At 36.5% G+C, this 19,823-nt stretch overlaps 1 protein-coding gene across 6 annotated transcripts in view; it reads right to left on the bottom strand.

Moving 5' to 3' along the window:
* Positions 1-19,823, bottom strand: part of MYO1B (myosin IB) — a 236,509-nt gene that overhangs the window by 23,950 nt on the left and 192,736 nt on the right. For 2 of the 6 annotated variants that reach the window (XM_019523112.1, XM_019523113.1), the window contains 11 exons: positions 19,076-19,180; positions 17,616-17,678; positions 14,697-14,897; positions 12,413-12,639; positions 11,405-11,605; positions 10,185-10,278; positions 9,822-9,971; positions 8,078-8,146; positions 4,760-4,846; positions 4,390-4,476; positions 1,061-1,147 (listed from right to left, as the gene is read on the bottom strand). In XM_019523112.1, the coding sequence (XP_019378657.1) occupies positions 1,061-1,147; positions 4,390-4,476; positions 4,760-4,846; positions 8,078-8,146; positions 9,822-9,971; positions 10,185-10,278; positions 11,405-11,605; positions 12,413-12,639; positions 14,697-14,897; positions 17,616-17,678; positions 19,076-19,180 (1,371 nt within the window). The remainder of the gene's footprint in view (positions 1-1,060; positions 1,148-4,389; positions 4,477-4,759; positions 4,847-8,077; positions 8,147-9,821; positions 9,972-10,184; positions 10,279-11,404; positions 11,606-12,412; positions 12,640-14,696; positions 14,898-17,615; positions 17,679-19,075; positions 19,181-19,823) is intronic. The other 4 variants (XM_019523114.1, XM_019523115.1, XM_019523116.1 and 1 more) reach the window with 2 other exon arrangements.

Here is a 19,823-nt window from a genome sequence, read left to right as displayed (position 1 = left end):
GCAGCAGGAATGGGGGACAGGGGCTTTGAGTGGGGGCACAGGGTAGCAGGGCTAGGGGGCAGGGGGCACAAGCAGAGCATCCTGCCATGTACCCCTTGCCCTCATATTCTTTTTCTGACATGCCAGCACTCCAGCCTTCCAAGGTAGACATTGTGGTGTTTTTTGGCACACTGGCCAAAAAACGTTGCCTACCCCTGCACTAAATCTACTAGTCATGATAACTGAGCCCAAAAGAACTCGGGTGGTGTCTGAGATCCCCAATAAGTTCTCAGTGAGAGTACTTTAAAACTTAACTTAAAATATAAATCGAGAAAACAAAATATGTGCGCCACTGAGGCACAAAAGCCTCTTCTCACAATGCCATTTTCATAGTCAATATACAGAACAGAACTACACTTTATAGATTACAGAAGTGTTTTCTTTTGTCAACCAATCCTTGCTGTAGAGATATACAGACAAACGTGAAAACTGGAATTGCTAAAACTTTTATAGGAAGGTCTCTGAAGGCCACCAACCATATGTTCCAGCATGCAATTCTACATCTTTATCAAACACTATACTTAAGGCTACAATACAATACAAGGCCAGTAAGTCTAAAGTGAGAACAAAAAAAGTAGTCCCACGCTATTCCCCAGCTATATAGCAAGCACAGGTCAAGAAAAGAAAATACATGTTTGCAATCTTTTTGAATGGGCTTTCTGCCAATGTAGGTCAAATTTTAAGTTAACAGCCATATTAATGTCCCTTTAATTAAGAACACTTTTGGCACTTTTTCTTCCACTGAAAACTGAACCTCCTGATAAGACAAGAAATAGCTTCAGACTTAAGACCACTGTAATATAATACAGTTGTTAAAAACATTTACAAATGTCTCATTTCAGAGAGTTTCAGCTTTAGGATTTTTTTTAGTAAAAAGGTCCATGACAAAACCTAAGCAATGTAATTTCCTGAAAGACTGTTTACTAATGAACCTGCACAATCAATAGCATATTATGTGTTAGTAGATGCCACGCTCAATATTGAGTTCACTGTTGATGCAAGGGAGTGGTTGAGAAAGTACCTTCAGTCCAAGCCAGTAAGCCCAAATGACTGCAACAGCATGCTTACGCCTAGCCTCCTCCTTCAAGCGTTTCAATTCCCTTCGAGCCTAAAACGTTTAGATAGTGAACAAAAGAGACAGCCCGATGCAGATAGCACAATGACCAGGAAAAGGATTCTCCCAATAGAACAGCCAATTTATGAATAAGATATAGAAAGATGGAAGAACGGTATGTAACCATTAAAACCCAGTGTGGAAATGGTGTTAAGGGTAGTCAATAAAAGCCTCTACACTGTTTTACTGATACAGAAAAGTAAGAATTATGCAAGCCCCATTATTTGCTATGAATGTTTGCATCATATCTTCCATGAAAGTAAGCCAATCAATAAATAAATATGAATTCATGATACCTAATTTAATGGAAAGCTTTCCCTCTAGTTATAAGATGAAAATAATGTTGATTCAAGAATCATTTAAAACTTTCTATAGGATCAATAACTCCAGTGACAGGCACTTGAGCATACTGGGGTCAGTTCTACAAATCAAGAAATATGTTGGTTTCTAATTGTAAAAGAAACCTTCTCATACTATTTTATGCCATATTTAAAACTTTTGTTTTTAGAGAGATGTTAATATTTTGTTTCTGTTATTCTTCACTTTGTTAAATGATCTCTCTTTCTGATTCTCCCCACAATGAAGAGATAGGTGACATTATATCACCAAACAGCATAACTTCATCACATACAAACAAGGAGAGAAACAAATTCATCAATAATCTATTTTAGGAAAATAAAATTCCCAAATACTCTATATGAAGACTGAGAGTCTATTAAATTATACTTTTACATTTTAGAAGATATTAATAAATGTGTTTGTTTAGTTATTTGACATCATGCAACTCAACACATTAGTTTCAGTCTTCTTGATAAGGAGATGGTAGCAGCAGTAGCTGTAGCTATGCACTGCAGTACTTTTATCTTGTCAAGTATATTAAAGAAAAGTGAATCCACTTCACATTTACCTCTTGCACTTTTTGGGCACTCTTCCAATTTAACTATGCATTAATAAAGCCTTTATAAAAGATATATTTTAGTTCACTTGTGAGGGAGCAACATCTTAATGCCAAGGACACTGCACAGTCAGAATCTGTTTGCCTTTGGTGGAGGAAGGAAACCAAGTAGTTCAGTTCTATGACTTTTTTTTAAATCTCAAGCAGCCTTTAGGGAGCACTTAAATTCAGTTGGTTACAATTATGCTTATGCTTAAGACATGTTTTCTTGACTTTCTTGACTGCATTTGACTTATGATAGACAAACTAAAACGTAATATTTTAGTTTAGTTAAAATACTTTACAGACATTACCAAACAGAACAGATCAGCCATGCCCATTGTCCAGCTCATATATCCTGCAGAAAACAGGCAGCATGCCCCCTCCCTTGTACAGGCACTTTCCCAGGGCTTGTCTTGGGTGTGTCTCTAAGCAGAGAAATCTGAAGTTCCCTGCTTACAGATATGCGCCCTGTGGGATTTCTGGGGTGCACCTCTGTAAGAGTGAAAAACCAGCTCAGCTGAGGGTGTGGGGCTGGGACCACCAATCAGCTAACTGGTAATCCCAGCCTCACGACTGCACTGGAGTGTTGACCAGCACCCAGGGAATCAAAAACGAGAAACCTAGGCAGGAGATCCCCAAGCTTTAGTGGCCTGATCTTGCATGCCCCAAAAATGGGACTTCCTGAGGCACACAACATCAGGCACCTGAAACTCAAGGAGTGCCTGCCTAACCACATTTTCCCACCGTAAACCTAGTGGACAGCTTCTGCAATAAAGTGACACAAATTGATGCCAACTAAATCACAGCTGCACATCTTGGGCATTTGTGGTATGACAGGGGCTACGGACATTTGTTTGCTTGGCCTTTATGCCACCATAAAAAAATGTTATGACGGCACAAAGGCGATGTCTGCTTCCACTCTTTGTGTATTGTCAATTAGGTACTTTAATATAGAAATAAAAAAAATGCATTCTAATTTGTCTTATTCTTTTTTTTAACAGCAACGTACAGTTTCATTTTGTGAAGCTGTATATAAATTTAGCTCCCTACCACTGGACTCTCTGGTAGAAGAGAGTTCTTAGGTATAGCAGGAATATAAAAATCAATTGTTTTGCTTGTTGTTATGAAGGAGAGTTGATATATAATTATTTTCCTGTCCTAATTAGAGTAAGGTAGAAACATTTTACATTTATTTAATGTAAGTGAAGAGAAAATTGTGAGTGATTAGATAGTGTAGCAGTTTACACTGATCTCTCTCATGAGGGGTCTTCTGTATATTTTTATTTGCTGAGTCCCAGGTTGACATTTCATTACAAGTCTAACAGATTTACATCAGTGACAAAACAATGAAGGTCAAACTCAGCATTGTTTTTTGGCTCTGTATTAGTGGACCACACTAAACATTTTTCTTTTTAACTCATGAGGTATTTTGTAATAACAATGCAAAATAATAATTGAGAGAGATTTAATTTTCATTGGCTTACTGAAAATATCGCAAGTCAGTGAAGCACTGTTAATTAATTAAAACAATAATTTAAATGTTGTTGTCTGCTGCACAGAATTTTTGACGGCTCACAAAACCTGAAACTGCAATCTAGGGATTAGCAGGAATCTTTCAGTGGGATTTTAGTTCTCAAAACGAACAGCTGATGATGGAATTCCTGGGATTTTTCTAGTGCCAGAAGTTTAGACACGTATGCTAACATACTTTTCTCCCAAAACTCAGGTCATCAATACTGCATCTTATTTGCAACACTGTACTTCCTCTTATCCAACTGAAATTTATTAATAAAGACAAAAACAGCACAGAATGGATTGCAAACACGAAGTTGTAAAAATTATAATTTACAATGTACTATTTTGAATGTAAAGAGCCTGCATAAGTTTCAGAATACACACTCCCCATTAAAAGCTTTAATTAGAAATCTAGAAAAATGTCACTGCAAGCACTTGTTAGCAGAAAAAACATGCTTTGCATATTTGGTCAGTTAAATGCATTTTCTAATTTGACAATATTGTACTCTAATAATGTAAATCTAATAACTTGTTAGTATGCAATTGGTACTAGTTGGGTAGCATGGTTAGAAGTTCCTAGTCTACTATACAATAGATGGAAGACTAACATTTAGGATGTCTTCAGATTTATTAAGTGTGGCATGAATGGAAATGCAAGAAATCAAGGATCATGCTCTAATATTTTCTAAGTCATAGCATTAGTTATTAATCTTCACTATTTACTATAGATGAAAGTCAGATATTGTTGAGCAGTGAAGAGGCATGGAATGTATGCATGAAGTACCTTATATCCAAGCCAGTAAGCCCAAACAACAGCAATAGCATGTTTATTTCTAGCATCCTCCTTCAGTCGTCTCAGTTCCCTTCGCGCCTGTAGTGTATTTGAAATGGGTTATAGAAAAGTTTAGGACAGAAAAGGTTACTGCGGGTTCCCAATGGACAGAAAGAGAAAGAAAGAAACCAGTCACCATAAACAGTAAATATGAAAGTATGTCTTGGTTTTTGAGATTGCAATAGTTAAAACATGTAAGCAGCAAAGAGAAATGCAAGTTAAGTAGCTTAAGCCACTGAAAATATTCCCCAAATCTTTAATCTGTAGGGTCTTTGTTCCACATAATGGCTCTGTAATACAAAGCTTTCTAACATTTTCTTACCTGGGTACCATGCCAATAAGCTGCAATAGTTGTGACAGCTTTGTTGCAACGTTTCTGATGCTTAAGTTCTCGGAGAAGCTTTCGAGCCTTTGATCAATCAAAAGAAAAAGAACACTAATTTCATACCTTTTTTATTACATCTGATCTATAATAGGCAGCATCTTACTTAAAACCCAGAAAAATAACCCCTCAAACACTAGCACTCCAAATCCAGAAACAGAAAAATAAGAATGTATTAGAGGAAAGAGGTTGCAGTTGAAGAACTGGTTTGGAACTTCAGGTAATTCATTCCTGGCTGGAATGACCTAGTCTGGCTGTGCTGATCTCGTTGGGGATGGTCCTGCTTTGAACAGGAGGTTGAACTAGATGACCTCCTGAGGTCCCTTCAAAACCTAATTTTCTATTATTCTAATTTGGTTCAGTTTCTTCCTCTGTCACAGACTTCAGGCAGGTCACTTCAACTGTACAAGGACAATAATACTTCTCTTCCACCTATTGTACAATATGATTTAGATTGCAAGTAGGATTTTTCAAATATGCCTAAGCAATTAAGAATACATATCCCACTGAAAGAGAAAAGCAGTATGTTTGGCTCCAGCAATAGGCTCCAGTTCTAGCCAGGACACCCTGAAGACCAACAGCCCACCTACTCTGACTGGCATGCTCTGAATCCAGAATAATGCAGTGAGGCCTCTCAGAGAAATGGCCTGTACAGCAACTTTCAAGACCTCTGTCTCAAGCATACTTCACCAGTCAGTTTCCACCAGTAGAAGCAACAAGTGGCTGGGACCTGGTTAAGAACAATGCACCTAGGATATGCCACAATAATGTAGAAGTACCCTTTGTAGGTTGAGATTTCCAGAAATGCCAGCATTCACCAAACCAGTCAGTCTTTCACTATGTTTCTGCACTGTGTATCCTTTAAATTCAACCTACCTGGCCCACCAGAAGGAATGAATTCTTTAAGTATTAGTATTACAGATACTTGAACTAGGAATGCAGCAAGAAGACATATAGTCTATGCTGCTTGCGATTCGGAGATCTGATTACTTTAACTTGAGCTAGGCAGATAAATTTCAACAAAAACTGTAATGAACACTCACGCTAGTCTTTGTGCAAGGATACTGTTCAGCCAAACAGACAACTATCAGGGGGTTGTAAGATATTACAAAAACCCTTTCTTTTTTGGCCTGAGTTATAAAATATAGTACCTTCTAAATCCATTTTTTCCTAGTCCTGTCCTCTCACTGCATGATATACTGATATACCACAGAGAAAATCTGAAAGAACATATTAATATTGTACAGAATCTCATCTTTAATTTTAAAAAATTATATTCTGAGACCTCATGGCTGCAGGATAACCTTCCAAAGTGAGCCAAGTTTAAACCTGAGTTTGCAGACAGCCTGAAACACTAACTTGGACATAGGAAGTCACATAGCAGCATCAGCTCTAAAGTTACATGCCAATACTTCAACATCATTAACTGTTCCTTGTCTGATTTTTTTAGTGGTTGGAGCAGCAAAGAGGATAGGATCAAAAAGACCTTAAGGATAGGAAACAAGAAATTGCTGCAGGAGAGGGGGGAAAAGAGAGAGAAAAAAGTGAAGACAGAAGAGGAAGAGAATTTTGGAAGATGGGTAGAAGTACCATTAACCTAACAATGAACATTTTTCACAATGAAGAATACTAAATGGGTCAATAAGGTATTGAATAAGCACAAATCTAATTAGTAAATGGATTTCCATATTCTCTCCATCTGCCACTGACATTAGTCAGAGATCCACTGCAGATTACATGGAGTATGAAGTCCTTCCTAGTCTCACAAGGAGAGGTTGGACCAGACAACCCTTGAGATCTCTTCCAAATCTATGATTCTCTGATCTTGGCCCACAGACCATAGCTATACCATGGAATCGAATCACTCTCTCAAATGAGCTTGACTCCCCTTACTTTTTAAATCAGCTTTGTAAAATTCATCATTTGATTAAAATTTCATTTAATTAAACTTCAGAAGGAGTAAGAGTTGGACCTGGCCTCATCCTTGTTTAACATGTCTAGTTTAACATGTTTTTGTCACAGACATGAGATTGCTATAATTTTCTTATCAGCTTCAGCACATTTGTATTTTAAAGCACACCCTGACTGCTTGCAGACAAGTATAATTTTTCAATAATGCTGGACAAAGTTAAAATCTTTTAATAAAAGTGTAATAAACCTAGGATGCAGCTGGGAAACCAAGCCTAATGTGAGTTTGCACAAAAAATTCCAGGCTTTCAATTCCTTTGGCACAAACAAAAATATAAACTGGCACCTGACTGGCAACTGGAAGACTGTCCTTGTTTATATACACCAGGTGTAATACCTTGTAATGAATGAAGAGTTTGCATCTACTTAGGGAAGGGTGCAATAGTAGTGTGAAAGAAAACCTTGACAGGTTAACTCCTTCCTAAGACTAGGCTGTACCTTCCACTAGGTGAAGGTACAAGATTTTTTAGATATTTTCCAGTCCTTCCAAACAGGAAGAAAATCTCATTTTTAAACCAGTTTTTATAAACCTCATTTCTGAAGTCCCCATCATAATCACAGATCTTCTGTCAAAGAGCTTGGGACAGATATATTTGAAGAGGCAATGCCATAACAAGCTGTAGGTAGTAGCAACAACACACTCTCCCACTGGGCCTACTGTGATGTATCAATAGCATTTCCACATCCCCTGTCTGCAGACTGCCTTCCAAAACAGCCCCACCTGGCTAGTCCCTTTTCTTGAAATTGTATTCAATTCAAATTTTATTTCACATTTGAAAATCCTGGTAACATTAGCAAAATTGCAGGGGTGGAGAGGGCAGCACACCAGCCCTGGATGCTGACTGGGGGGTGGGGAGGGGCTTCCAGTAGGGCCCCCCTGCCCCTCAGGAGACTTTGTTACAGCAGGTGCTGCTGTGCAAGCACAGCCCCAGGAGGCTTTCCCATGGGAGCCATAACCCTATCCACACAGGGTAAGCGTGGGTAGGGAACAGGGCTCCCTGAGAAGCCTGTGCGGTTGCCTGGCTCTCAGTGGAAGCAGCCCCAGCCACTAAAGCAATAGCAGTAGCAGCTGCCACTTAAGTCAGGAGAAGTCCAGCAGGTAAGACTTTTCCCTCCTTTTCTCCCTTTTCAGTTGTCAACATAATTCCTGCCCCTGGCACTGAAATAGCTTGCTATACTCTCTGCATGGCAAACTGGTTAATGACTCAGCTGTCCTCAGCAGAGTCCAGCATGCTTAGATTGTATTAGCCTGTGCAAGTAAAATGAGAGGCTTTCTGATGTCAGACTCACCTTCCATCCTCTGATGTAAGACTGTACTATAATTGCCGAACTCTTTATCTTCTGATACTTCTTTTGTTGCTGTATTAAAGAAATGCAAACCCATGATTATGAAGTGATTTGATCAACATATTTTTAGTGATGTCTAAAAAAAAAAATAACCGAGGGGGCAAGTCATAAGAAAATAACAGAACGGTGTGTTATTTTTAAATGCACAAATTGGGGTGTGGATTCCGTATCTAACCCAAAAGGAAATAACCCACAAACAAAAGTCTGTGGACAATGCTACTTTTAACTTACACAGAAATCTAATCGTATGGTCAGCAGTGTAAAGTTATGTGAATTAAATGCTAACAGCCACTGTTTTGTTGTCTTTCCCACCAACAAAATAGCAGACAGTCTGCCACAAATGCTTTGCTTTAGTTTGCTGGCTATGTTTTCTACCGACAATCATAAGACTTCTTTTGTTTCTAACACCCACCCCACAGCCCTTCTATAATACCAGTATTTATAATAATTTAAAGGAAAAAACTAAGTTGCTGAATGCAAGACCAGAATGCTAGCCAAGTAAATCAGTTTGACATACAACCACTGACCATTTTACTTAAAAGGGTGAACAGTTTCCTCTTAAAATCAAGAAGATCCTTATTTTTTTACTAGTAGGCCGTTGATTACCATACCAACAACATGACCACCACTGAACCAGGGAGATGCCAAATCTAAAAAGGTTGAGAACCACTGACCCACACAAGGAAATGTCCCCAAGCTGAATTTGTGGGGAATACACCCCCTTTGCAGCATCCCAATTACTGCCCTTACTTATAACTTTGTCATCTTGCTTCTGAGATCAGGATCCCCTATACATAGGAACCCCTCCTCCACCAAGTAATTATTTTGGATTATGAAATAATTATATGCTCAAATGTAAAACAAAAATTACTCCTGTAAATTCCCAACAAAGCAATGAAGATCTATAAATTAGAAAATAATGCTGATACAGGTGTACTCAAGTCAAAAGCTGGCTGTTCATTTTTTCTTATTTCGTTGTTTCAACAGATCTGCAAACATAGTTTTGCCAACTCTTTTTAAACCATTTAGGACCTATGATCTACTCAGTAATGCAATCTGATCCTGTTCATCTGAAGAAAGATAACGAAATCATATAGACAAACTGCTGTGGGAAATTATTTTTAACACCACCCATAAGTCATTACTTGCTTCGAGATGTAAATGGCCGTATTTTTTTCCAATCTTTGATTGGCCTCCATGTTATCCAAGCTGAACTTGGAAAGCTTTCACAGAATGCTGTTACTACAGAGTTGGTCATTAGGAGTAGAACGATTTGGCAATATCATAGCATTTATTTTAAAGGCTGCAAATAAGGCAAGAGACCAAAAAATGACAATAATTCATAGCTAGTTAATACATGCATCACTGAGCTTTTGTTCAAGTTGGCTGCCTCAGCATTGGTTGATTTTGTTGCATTAGAGAGAGTCCATCCTTCCCAGCGCATAATATTAGGAAAATGTATGCCCAAATATAGACCTGAACAAGTTACTTGGACAGGCATTTTCATATATATATAGCACTTCAACACAAGTCCATATCATTCAATTTGTTTGTGTGCGTATCTGATGCCAAAATACAGATACAAAATTGAATTCCTTTAGCACTTCTCCAAGCTGATAGAGGAAAGGAAAATAACCATTGCTACATACTAAAAAGGAATCTGTGTTTAAAATGAGTAGACTCTTACTGCATATCTCCTGTACCAGGAGGCAATCACAATTTGGCTCTTCTTCATTAAAAGGAAATGAGTACGGCATTTCCATCCTCTGTAAATCTTCTGAATGAGTGTGGCCAAATCTTCAAGACGTTGCTTTCGCAGATCTTCTAATTTGAAGAGCTATGTTTTAAAAAGGCAGGCAAAGAGTAGTTATGACAACAAAAACGTCAATTCTTTGAGACTGACTTTTAGTATATTGTAGGCTGAAGTGGCTTCAGAGCACTATGTTTGGAGAAACCTACACTAATTTTCCATTAAATTCTGCGGTGCTAGCAAGAGGCATTCTTCATGCAAAATGTTCTTTGATTCTGTTGAAGAAGTTTGTTCACGTACCGTTCTTGGGTTGCGGATGAATATTTTCGATCTACCAAAAGAATATTCCTCCTCAGGAATTTCCAAGTCATTAAACAGAACTTCTACACCATCCCTAAAAGAACAAAGTGAGAGCTCTCTTAATCTACAGATAGCACATTAAAGGGCATTTTGAAATCTTCCATACATGTATGGCTTAAGAATGATAGTACAACTCATTTTAGTAATTTTTAAATTCAATTTGAGATAATCATTATTGCAATGTTATGAAATAACTGTGTATAAAGGGAAATAATTTCATTTAGCAATACCAGCAAAGGACCAGTTTTGGCATCAAATATAGTTTTACACTTAAAAAAGGCAGGCAAGGAACTCACATTTGTGTCAAATATAATACAGAAGTTTCACAAACTTTGACTGACACTTGTCAAATGCTACCCCTCCATTCTTGTAAATAGTTAACCATGGATACCATGTTTTACCTGACACTAAATTGATTTTAAAAGTCAATAAATACATGTGAAACCACAGAAGTTGTCCAAAATTACAATAATGCCTAAAAAGTAGAGTCCAAAATAATGTTGGGCAATACTTTCTATGGGTATAATTTGTACTAACATTATCTAGATGATTTTAAACAGCTAAATTGATGCTGAAGTGGTTGATTCATTGTAAAAGAATATCTGTACATCACATTCAATTTCACCTTATCCATGGAAACATAGAAAAAAAAAACTTTGGAGGAAAAATACTATTTTTTCTATCTAGGACACCAGCAAGGCCATTTTTGATGAGCACTATGCAATTTAAAATTAGAGAATTAATATTTATCAGAAGTATCTAATAGTTTCATAAGTCTTTAAGGCTATTATTACCTCAAAATTATTGTTAAAAGAATGTATTGCTTAATAGTTTAGTTAAAAGATAATCATATTACTAGATACAAGATGTTGGAGTGGGGATTACACAAAAAAAAGAGAGAGAAAGAGAGTTGCCCCTCTCACTCTATTACAGACTACCTAGCCATTTTCAAGATAGTTCAAAGAGACTTTGTCTGTAGATTAGCAGGCTGAAATGCATTTTAGGAACTATTTGGCCTCTCTGCAGAACTCTTTTCTGTTAACAAGTAAGACTGTTGCTAGAAGCATTTCCTTTGCAAGTGATCTACATTTTTAGAGTTTAGCTACTTAAATACATATACATTGAAATACGAAGGAATAAGAATACCAATTAAATGTTACCTTGCAGGTCCTCCCCAGTGAGGCCATGTTTGCTTGCAAAGCATTTTGTACCTTTCTAGACAAGGTTCATAAGGCTGCCTGAATGCGTAGCCTGCCCTTCTAACTCGGACATTCTCCAGGAGACCAAGGTACCGGACCTGGTGGCATACTAGAGCATCATTGAAGATGTGTGCAGCTTTTTTGTCATTGGGTTTGATGCATCTGGAAATTGAAACAATATATATTTATTTAGCAGGGAAACTGCTAATTGTTTTGTGTATGTGGAGCTATTAAAGTGACCTTTAACTTTAGACTTTAGGCTTATACTAGATATAAGCTAATGACCTTTAACTTGACTAAATACATGCACGAGATATGTTCTCTCATGCATGTATTATTCTCAAATTATTCTCAAAATTTCATTACTTAAAATCCCACAAAGAAATCAAAATAATTTGCTATTCTGAAATATTTCCTAAAAAGCACATTAATAACTGATCTACCAAAGTGTATGCAGATATAATAGCAAGTATTCATAAGCAGATAAGCAGATAACCAGCCTTCCCCCTCCATTTTAAAGGGTTTATTTGCATAAGCTGTCAGAAAAGAGTCCTATTTGTTGCCAAAAATATAATGGGATGGGTAGCAACAAGAGAAGCTTCTTTACACTGTCCCTATCAGTTTGCCTCATCAAGACTAAGGGAGAAGTTCCATTTCCTGAGAAATTTGTTCTTCTACTTACTGACCATGCAATGAGTCCAGTTAGGGCCAACTGATGGAAAGGTTGTTCAACTACACAAAAATAACTTTATTTCACACAGAAACCCAACAAATGAGTGAAGGTAACATATCTCACTTGGCATTTACCTAAACTGAGTGTACACCAATGATCTTAAAGAAAAATATTTTGTTATCCTTTGATAAAGGATCCTTTATCTCTTCATTATAGGATAACTTTTGGAATTCTCTTTTCTGTTTCAGTCACACATCTATTATAATTTTTTTAAGTTTTGTTATTGAATCACTTACCTAATGTAGTTTGGATTTTTTGTCTGAAGGTTTTTCATCAGGGTAGCTACAGAAGCCTTGAATTGTGAACCCGCTGTTGGGGGTCTCTTTAGGTTAATCTTGGCAGGGTTACCTTCTGGAAATAAGTCTTTAATTAGGGAGTGGTTGGCCTTCCACATGGCCTGGGAAAGGTCACGGTAGAGCAGATCATTATTTTTGTCAACAAATCCTTCAACTTGGTACATCACCTAAACAACAGACAAGAATCTTATTACTGTACAATTTGGGGACATAAAAGGCAGATCAAAATTTAGAGTAGGTCAGGAAGTGATTTACCATTCCATGCAAAATTTCAATAGGAACAAAAATCTTCTGGCTTTCATTTAAAAATCAGTGTTTGGGGACAGGGGGGGTCACTGCATATCAAATACAATCTTTCATTCTCCTCTCCCCTCTGAAAACCACACCAAATTGAACAAAATAGATATTGTTTATAAGCGGACAAGGTTCTTTGGGTAAATCTGATATCTTTTATTAGACCAACTCAAAATATTTTTATAAAATATTTGTTCTCTTAAACTGTAATGTTAAATTTTAAGACAGCTTTAGTCTATTTATTTAAACAAAAAAAACCCTAACATACCTTTTTCAATGATGGACAGAACTTTTCATGTAAGCTCTTTCTTACCAAATACTCTAAGAAAACTTTCTTCCACAGACAACTTAAGAGTTTCTTCCATTTGAAACAAAAAAGTTGTTTTTTTCCCCCTACTGTTTTAAATTGTAGTAAAAACATCCCCACAATACCAACACTAGTTTTACTTAAAGTTATACAGTTGTATTTAAAATAAGCTGAGAAATTTCCTAAATCTGAGCTAATATGAGTAGCATTGCCCTATTATCCCCATGAGAAAAACAGCCTAATGACATGCATAGATGGTACGATCTGAGCTGCAGCTGGACACACAGGAAGCATCCAGCAGAAATTTGCATAGCTCTCTATGGGACCTGAGTAAACACATACACCCTCCCCAAGCTGACCTTAATATAAATTGGTCAGCTTTTATCAAAATAATCATGATCTAGTCATATTTTACACTGGATCAAATGACCAGAAACTTTTCTGTTAAACAGAAAACGTGTTTCTGGATTTAGCTGTTTTTGAAAATATTGTCAGAAACTACTATGGGGAAAAAAAAACAAGAAGTAGATTATATTTTGGGGGGTGGAAAAGTCCATATTTTATCATCAAGCAGCCTATTCAAAATGTTTTCAACAGTTGATTGAAAAACAAATGCAAAAACAGTAGAAACTGACTGAAATGTTCTGCCCAGTTAGAAAGTGCCACAATAAGTGAAGACCTTCACTTATAAGAGGCAATCTGTTCCTAATCCCACCCAGAGCACCAAAGGTATTTTCAATTGGATCATTTCAGCTTCATCAAAGAAAAAGAATGCTAATTATATTAATCAATCGCAAATTACAACCAAATATAAAATGCAACCACCAAATATAGAATATAATATACAAAATAGAAACATGAGGCTGTCATGCCAGTTAGAAAAAGTAGACTCCCAGCAACTTTGTTACAACAGGCTAAGACAGGGGTTTTAAATCTGTTTGAATAAGTGTACCCCTGGTGGCCAGACATGGAGTGGGGAAGGGGAAGAGTACTCCCAGTTGACAAGCCCTGGGCTAAGAGACACTAATACACTAGTAATTAGTGATACCTGAATTAGGGAAAAATTGAAATAAAATACACAGTTAAAAATTATCAAGAACAACTGAGTGAAATAGTACTAGAAAAATAAAATGTTGTCTAACCTTTGACACTCAGTGAAATAACCAATTTCCAGGTTAAAACACTGGTCAAGTTTCTGACAGTCGAACCTTGGCAAAACGTAAAGATTGGATTCCACGTGTGTTAATCATTATACTTCTAAAGAGAGCATTTTTAGTTTCAGAACACTCAGGAAAAATGTATTACCCTAACTTAAGGATGTGGAACTCTATCTACCACCACTGAAGTCTAAAACAGTTTTAGCCTATGTGAGATGTACCCATAAAGATGGCAGTACAGTCAAAAGATAACTTACCATTGGCTGAAGATTAAGTACAAGAGTAATTTTATACTACATCTACATTTGCTGCCCTAGTATTGGTTTTAGGCAACTCCATGCTGCCATATCAACCTTTATTGTATAATCATTTAGTATTTAAAAGAATTTAACATCGTTTCAGATGTCCAGGCCTTGCATGCAAACAGTGCAGGTCTAAGCTTATACAAGTTCTGCGAATACAGTACCTTGCCAGCATAATGCTGAATTCTGAAGCAACAGTGAGGCAGGGATGTATCATTCAGGAAACGTGAACATTTGCTCATCCTGCTCTCAAAGTGCTGATGAGTAGCACAGATTTGGTTCAGTTTCTCTAAAAAGGTGTCATCAGTAACAGTCCCTGGCCGCAGGCACTCTTCATCTAGCATAGCCAGAATTCCAGTTTGATTCTGTAATTTAAAAAAATCCTTCATTAAAAGCCCTGTTTAAATAATCTTTTTATTGACATCAATATGATATTAAGCTATCTTAGAAAAGTATGGCATTATAATAAAAATATAGCTAGAAAAGCAAGAGTCAAAAACAAACACAGATCAGCTACACCAGTGGTGATGCAAACAATCTAGTTCCTGTAATTAAGCATATAATTGGTTCTGAACCATACATTTAATATTTAAATCATAACAAGTCAGAACTCTGAATTTAACCTGCCAAAACTCCAGCCTTAATATTACAGCTGAATTATATATTAAGCTCAAAGAAGCCATTCCAGTCTGAACCCATTCTTGAAGTCATTCATATCACTCAAAATTCTTTGAAAGCTTGATTTCAGTTAAAATAAACTTTATTTTGAAAGTGTGAAGAAAATTTGATAACATCTTGAAAAGTATTTGAACATGAAAAACACATTTCTTAATGAAAAAATTAGTTTTGTGTATTTTTCTTCTCTTACTTCATTACAGGAGCCCATACAACATTCTCATTCTTCACTGAGATCTTAATCATTGAAAACAGTAAAAATGTGCCATCTTTGGTGCAGTAGTGCCTTTAAAGCCAATTTGACTGTAGACACACGTATGAAATATTTTTAAATAGATAGATAATATTAGAAAGCTGCTATAAAGCAATTTTAAACCATAGATCCCAAAGCATTTTATAAAGGAAGTCACCCCCTCATTTTACAGAAAAGAAGAATGAGATACAGGCAAAGTTACAGCAATTTGTTCTATGAGACTATGCTGATTCTGACATTCAGACTTATGAATATTTAAAAATAATACCATAAACTTACAAATACATTGCATTGCAATTGGTTTTTAAAGTATAATGTGTGGAAAAGTTGTTCCTTTTCAGCTCAGCTCAAGAACTGGCCAGTTTGTTTTTCTTTCACCCCCTTCCTTAACATACATTCATGTTACTGAAAGTGTATTTTTCAGATTTGAATTTTGACTTACTCTTTTTCATTTTTCAAAACTCAACTTCATTTTTTCTCCTAGTAGATACCAGAGACTAATTTATCATCACCAACTTAAAAATAAGCAGTTAGTTTACTGATCGATTTTATATATATATATATACACATATACACACACATATATATATATACACACACACACATATACACACACACACACACACTGCTTCCCCCCCCCCAAAAAAAAAGACTCAAGGAGGACGAGAGACAAATTTTATAAACAGAATAAAATATTAAAAGAAAAAAGTACAATAAAATTCTCACCCACGAAAATTCAAAAGCAATCCACTCTCCCACTCCTCTACCTCTGATCAGTTAATCACATCTTAAATAGTAACCCAGCTACACAATTGGGCGATTAATGGCATGATAAAATGGGAAATACGTCACAAAATTGTTCCACAAAATATGTGGCTGGTTCCCATTGCCCTTGAAATTGAACACGTGGCAGGGTCCCCACCATACAGCCTGATGCTAGCTGCATGGTGGGGCTCTAGGACTGTCCCCACTGCAATCCCAAGGCTGGGACCACAATCAGCTGATTGGTAGTCCCAACCCAGGACCCCACCAGTGTCATATTCATTACAGTGATGTCCTGAGACCAAGACCACCAATGAGCTGACTGGCAGTGGTTCCACTCCTGTGACTGCCCTGGAGCATCAAACTCACTCTTGTGCAGTCCCAGTTCCAGCTCCAGGACCACAGCAGTTCACCGGACACCCAACTTTCTACTTGCACCAGTGTAGGGGGAGCCTAGGATCAAGATCCTTAGCCTTTCCTGCACTGGCAAGTAGTAATGATATGATTGGGATTTATTCTCCCGTCCCCAAAAATCACTTGTGGCAATTGTTTGAACCAGGGAACAGATCCCATCAAGCCATCAAGGGAACATGTGCCAAGGGCCCAAGGAAATCCACTCCCCCCACACCCCCAGCACAACCTGACTTCACTTCCCAACCCAAATTCAATCCCTCTGTAAAAGGAAACAAAAATTCTTACCATACCCTCTTCCTCCCTCCCCATTCCCACACCCAATGGACTTTTCCTTCCCTAATATCATCTCTCCAAAGCCTTCCTCTCTCAAAAACAATTATGAAAATGCTAGCATGTATTTTGTATTACTAGGTACATTATCTTTCTGTCCTAGTTGTTTTGAAAGTTTGAGAGAGATAAAAATAAAACTGTATTAAGTCAATAAGAACTATTGTTATTAAGTACAATTACTTCCTGAAGCAGGTGGTGACTGAATTCCTTGGTTATCAAACAAAAGAAATGTTATTTAGAGTTGCTTAGGATCTCTCTTAATGAAAGCAGCACTGCATCAGAATATTTGATTTAACAGAATAAATAAATGTAGTTTGTTTTAGAACTAACTGCTGCACATTTCTAAGGGAAAATGTAATGCATATATTACTTAATAGCTTTGTCCATTCCAGACTTCTGAAATACCTTATTAGACTAGACATTCAGCAGACTAAGCATAAGTAAGCTATGATTAAGTGCAAAAATAGCGCCACTATATACATTATACACACACTCGCACACAAAATTGAAAGCTACCACTATCATTGCAAACCAACAGAAATCCAGTGCAATTAGGATATTTCCGATTTTATAGCACTTAATTTCATGAGATGAATTTTAGAAAAACTGCATGCAGGCAAGAGCTTTTAAGGCAATAATTACAACTTACATTTTCTATTAGGTCACAAATTATAGCGTTGTTGAAATATTCAATGTGAGTCCATTCAATACCCTAGAAGAACAAAAATTAAAAAAAAACAAAAGAAAAAGAAATCACTGTTGAAGACCACTTTTTATTGGCATATTTAAGTTACATTCCTATTTATTAAGATATCCTTTAAAAGTTAGGTCTATATGTACACATACACATACACACGTTTTTGGATCCTAGCATTTTATGTAGGAAAATGCAATACTCTACCACTAATATTATTTGAACAAAATGAATGCCCTTGAATGGCTGCCAGACTTGCTTTCCATTCCATTCTCTAATCTATGTCAATTTCCCATGCACTTCATTGGAAAGGAGCCAAAATTTTATACTGCAAGGACTTGGGTCAATAATGCTTTGTGTACACTTGCAATGTTTATAAGGAAATAAGTCAATTCCAGTGCAAGAATCTGAGACCAAGATTTCACTGTTCTTAATTTTTGATCAGGAGAAAAAGGGCTAAATTTAGATGCAGCCATCTGAAAACCAAGAAAGTCTGGCTGCTGTTCACAAATTCTTAATATTTTAATTTTTTTAATATCAACAATAAAACTTCCAAATATGGAAGAACTAGACCAGACAACATATGCATTACAGAAACCTGCTGATGCACATGATTGAGGGAGATGGCCAAATTTATGGAGCAAAAGCCTGATTATTTCAAGTCCATTCTTAATTCGTATTCTGCAGTAATATCTACTAACAGTTTAGTTTCTTCAGAAAGAATTGAAATTTGATTCAAAGAACAAATTACAGTAATTATGTTTTCAAGTCCTTGACCAAACAATGAAAAAAATACTTTAAGTTCTGTATTGTCTTGATAATTACAAGGCAAGAAGAAAGTCTATCCAGTTTTCAAAAACACTGAACATAGCACAATGGTGCCATTCAATCTGAACACAGAAGTTTCTACAGCTCTGAACAACATTTCCTCTGACTGGTATGTATAATAGAATATATTGCTAGAACCAAAAACAACATTAACTTCATGGCTAACCACTGAAAAACCACAAAAACACAATAAGGTGGGCTCTCAATATATTGAGAGTCCATTCTTAAAACAATACCTATGGCTTATTTTAAAAATTCACTTTAAAAAATTAATAGAATCTATCTACAATTACGTTCATACAATCTCATTTCATCTACCTACCTGATTTTAGACCTATCAATCATGCATTATTAATAATACATATAAATAAAAGTTCATTCTGACCTCTTACCAATTCAGACATGAGAATGTGAAATAAAAACAAACAAGCAAACAAACAGAAAGCCTCCCCAACTTTTCCTGCATAGCAGACGCATTCCATGGCAGATTTAGGATTAATGAGAGTTCTTAGTGTTATGCCCTCAAAAGGTACATTTAGGCAAGAAGGCAAGAAACTAGCATATGAAAAACTAAATTTTATTACTACCTCACGTATGTATTCTTCCTGTTCTTCTTTAAGGGTGAGTTCAATGAAGATCTGCTGCAGCTTCTCATTACAGTAGTTAATAATGAATTGCTCAAAACTGTTTTCCTATGAAACAAAGTAACATATTTGCAAGTTTTGTTGTATCATTAATTAAATCAGGGTAAAATACTGCAGAGGCCATAAGTGTACGGCAGACTTATTAATTACTCTGTCTGGTATTAAATGTGGCATTCTGAGGATACACTATTAAGTTTTTAAATGGCAATCTATTTCTTAAGGCCAGATCATATTATGAATAAAAACAACTTGAAACTAAACCTGGTCTTACAGTTTCTTCATCAATCCCTAAAGATGAGGTGCTGACAAACTTATGTGGCAATTTCCCATGAGGCAAGTGATCAAACTCAAAGCAGGGGAAAACTTTCCCTTGCTCTACCCTCTCCCAGTTGGTGGAACATTTTCCCGGGGTGAAAATCACCTAAGTACCATATTATTTCCAAAAATTCTAAGTGCCTTTGCATTCACTAATTAATCAACATTGCTGACCAGAACATATATTAAAACAAAAAATAAGTGTATTGGTAGCTCTATTATAAAATCAGTGGGAAATGAAATACTATATTTCTTTAAAGATTCCTACTGGCAGGAAGCGCAGCCATGGTACATGAGCAAAGTGTTACATATTAAACCATAGAATGTCATATTTATGTTATCATTAGGCCTGTGCAAAGCATCTAGTATTTGCTTC

This window comes from Gavialis gangeticus, unplaced genomic scaffold, assembly GCF_001723915.1.
Source record: "Gavialis gangeticus isolate Ggan-Ray unplaced genomic scaffold, GavGan_comp1, whole genome shotgun sequence".
NCBI lineage: Eukaryota > Metazoa > Chordata > Crocodylia > Gavialidae > Gavialis > Gavialis gangeticus.
This window is presented reverse-complemented; position numbering and strand designations above follow the sequence as displayed.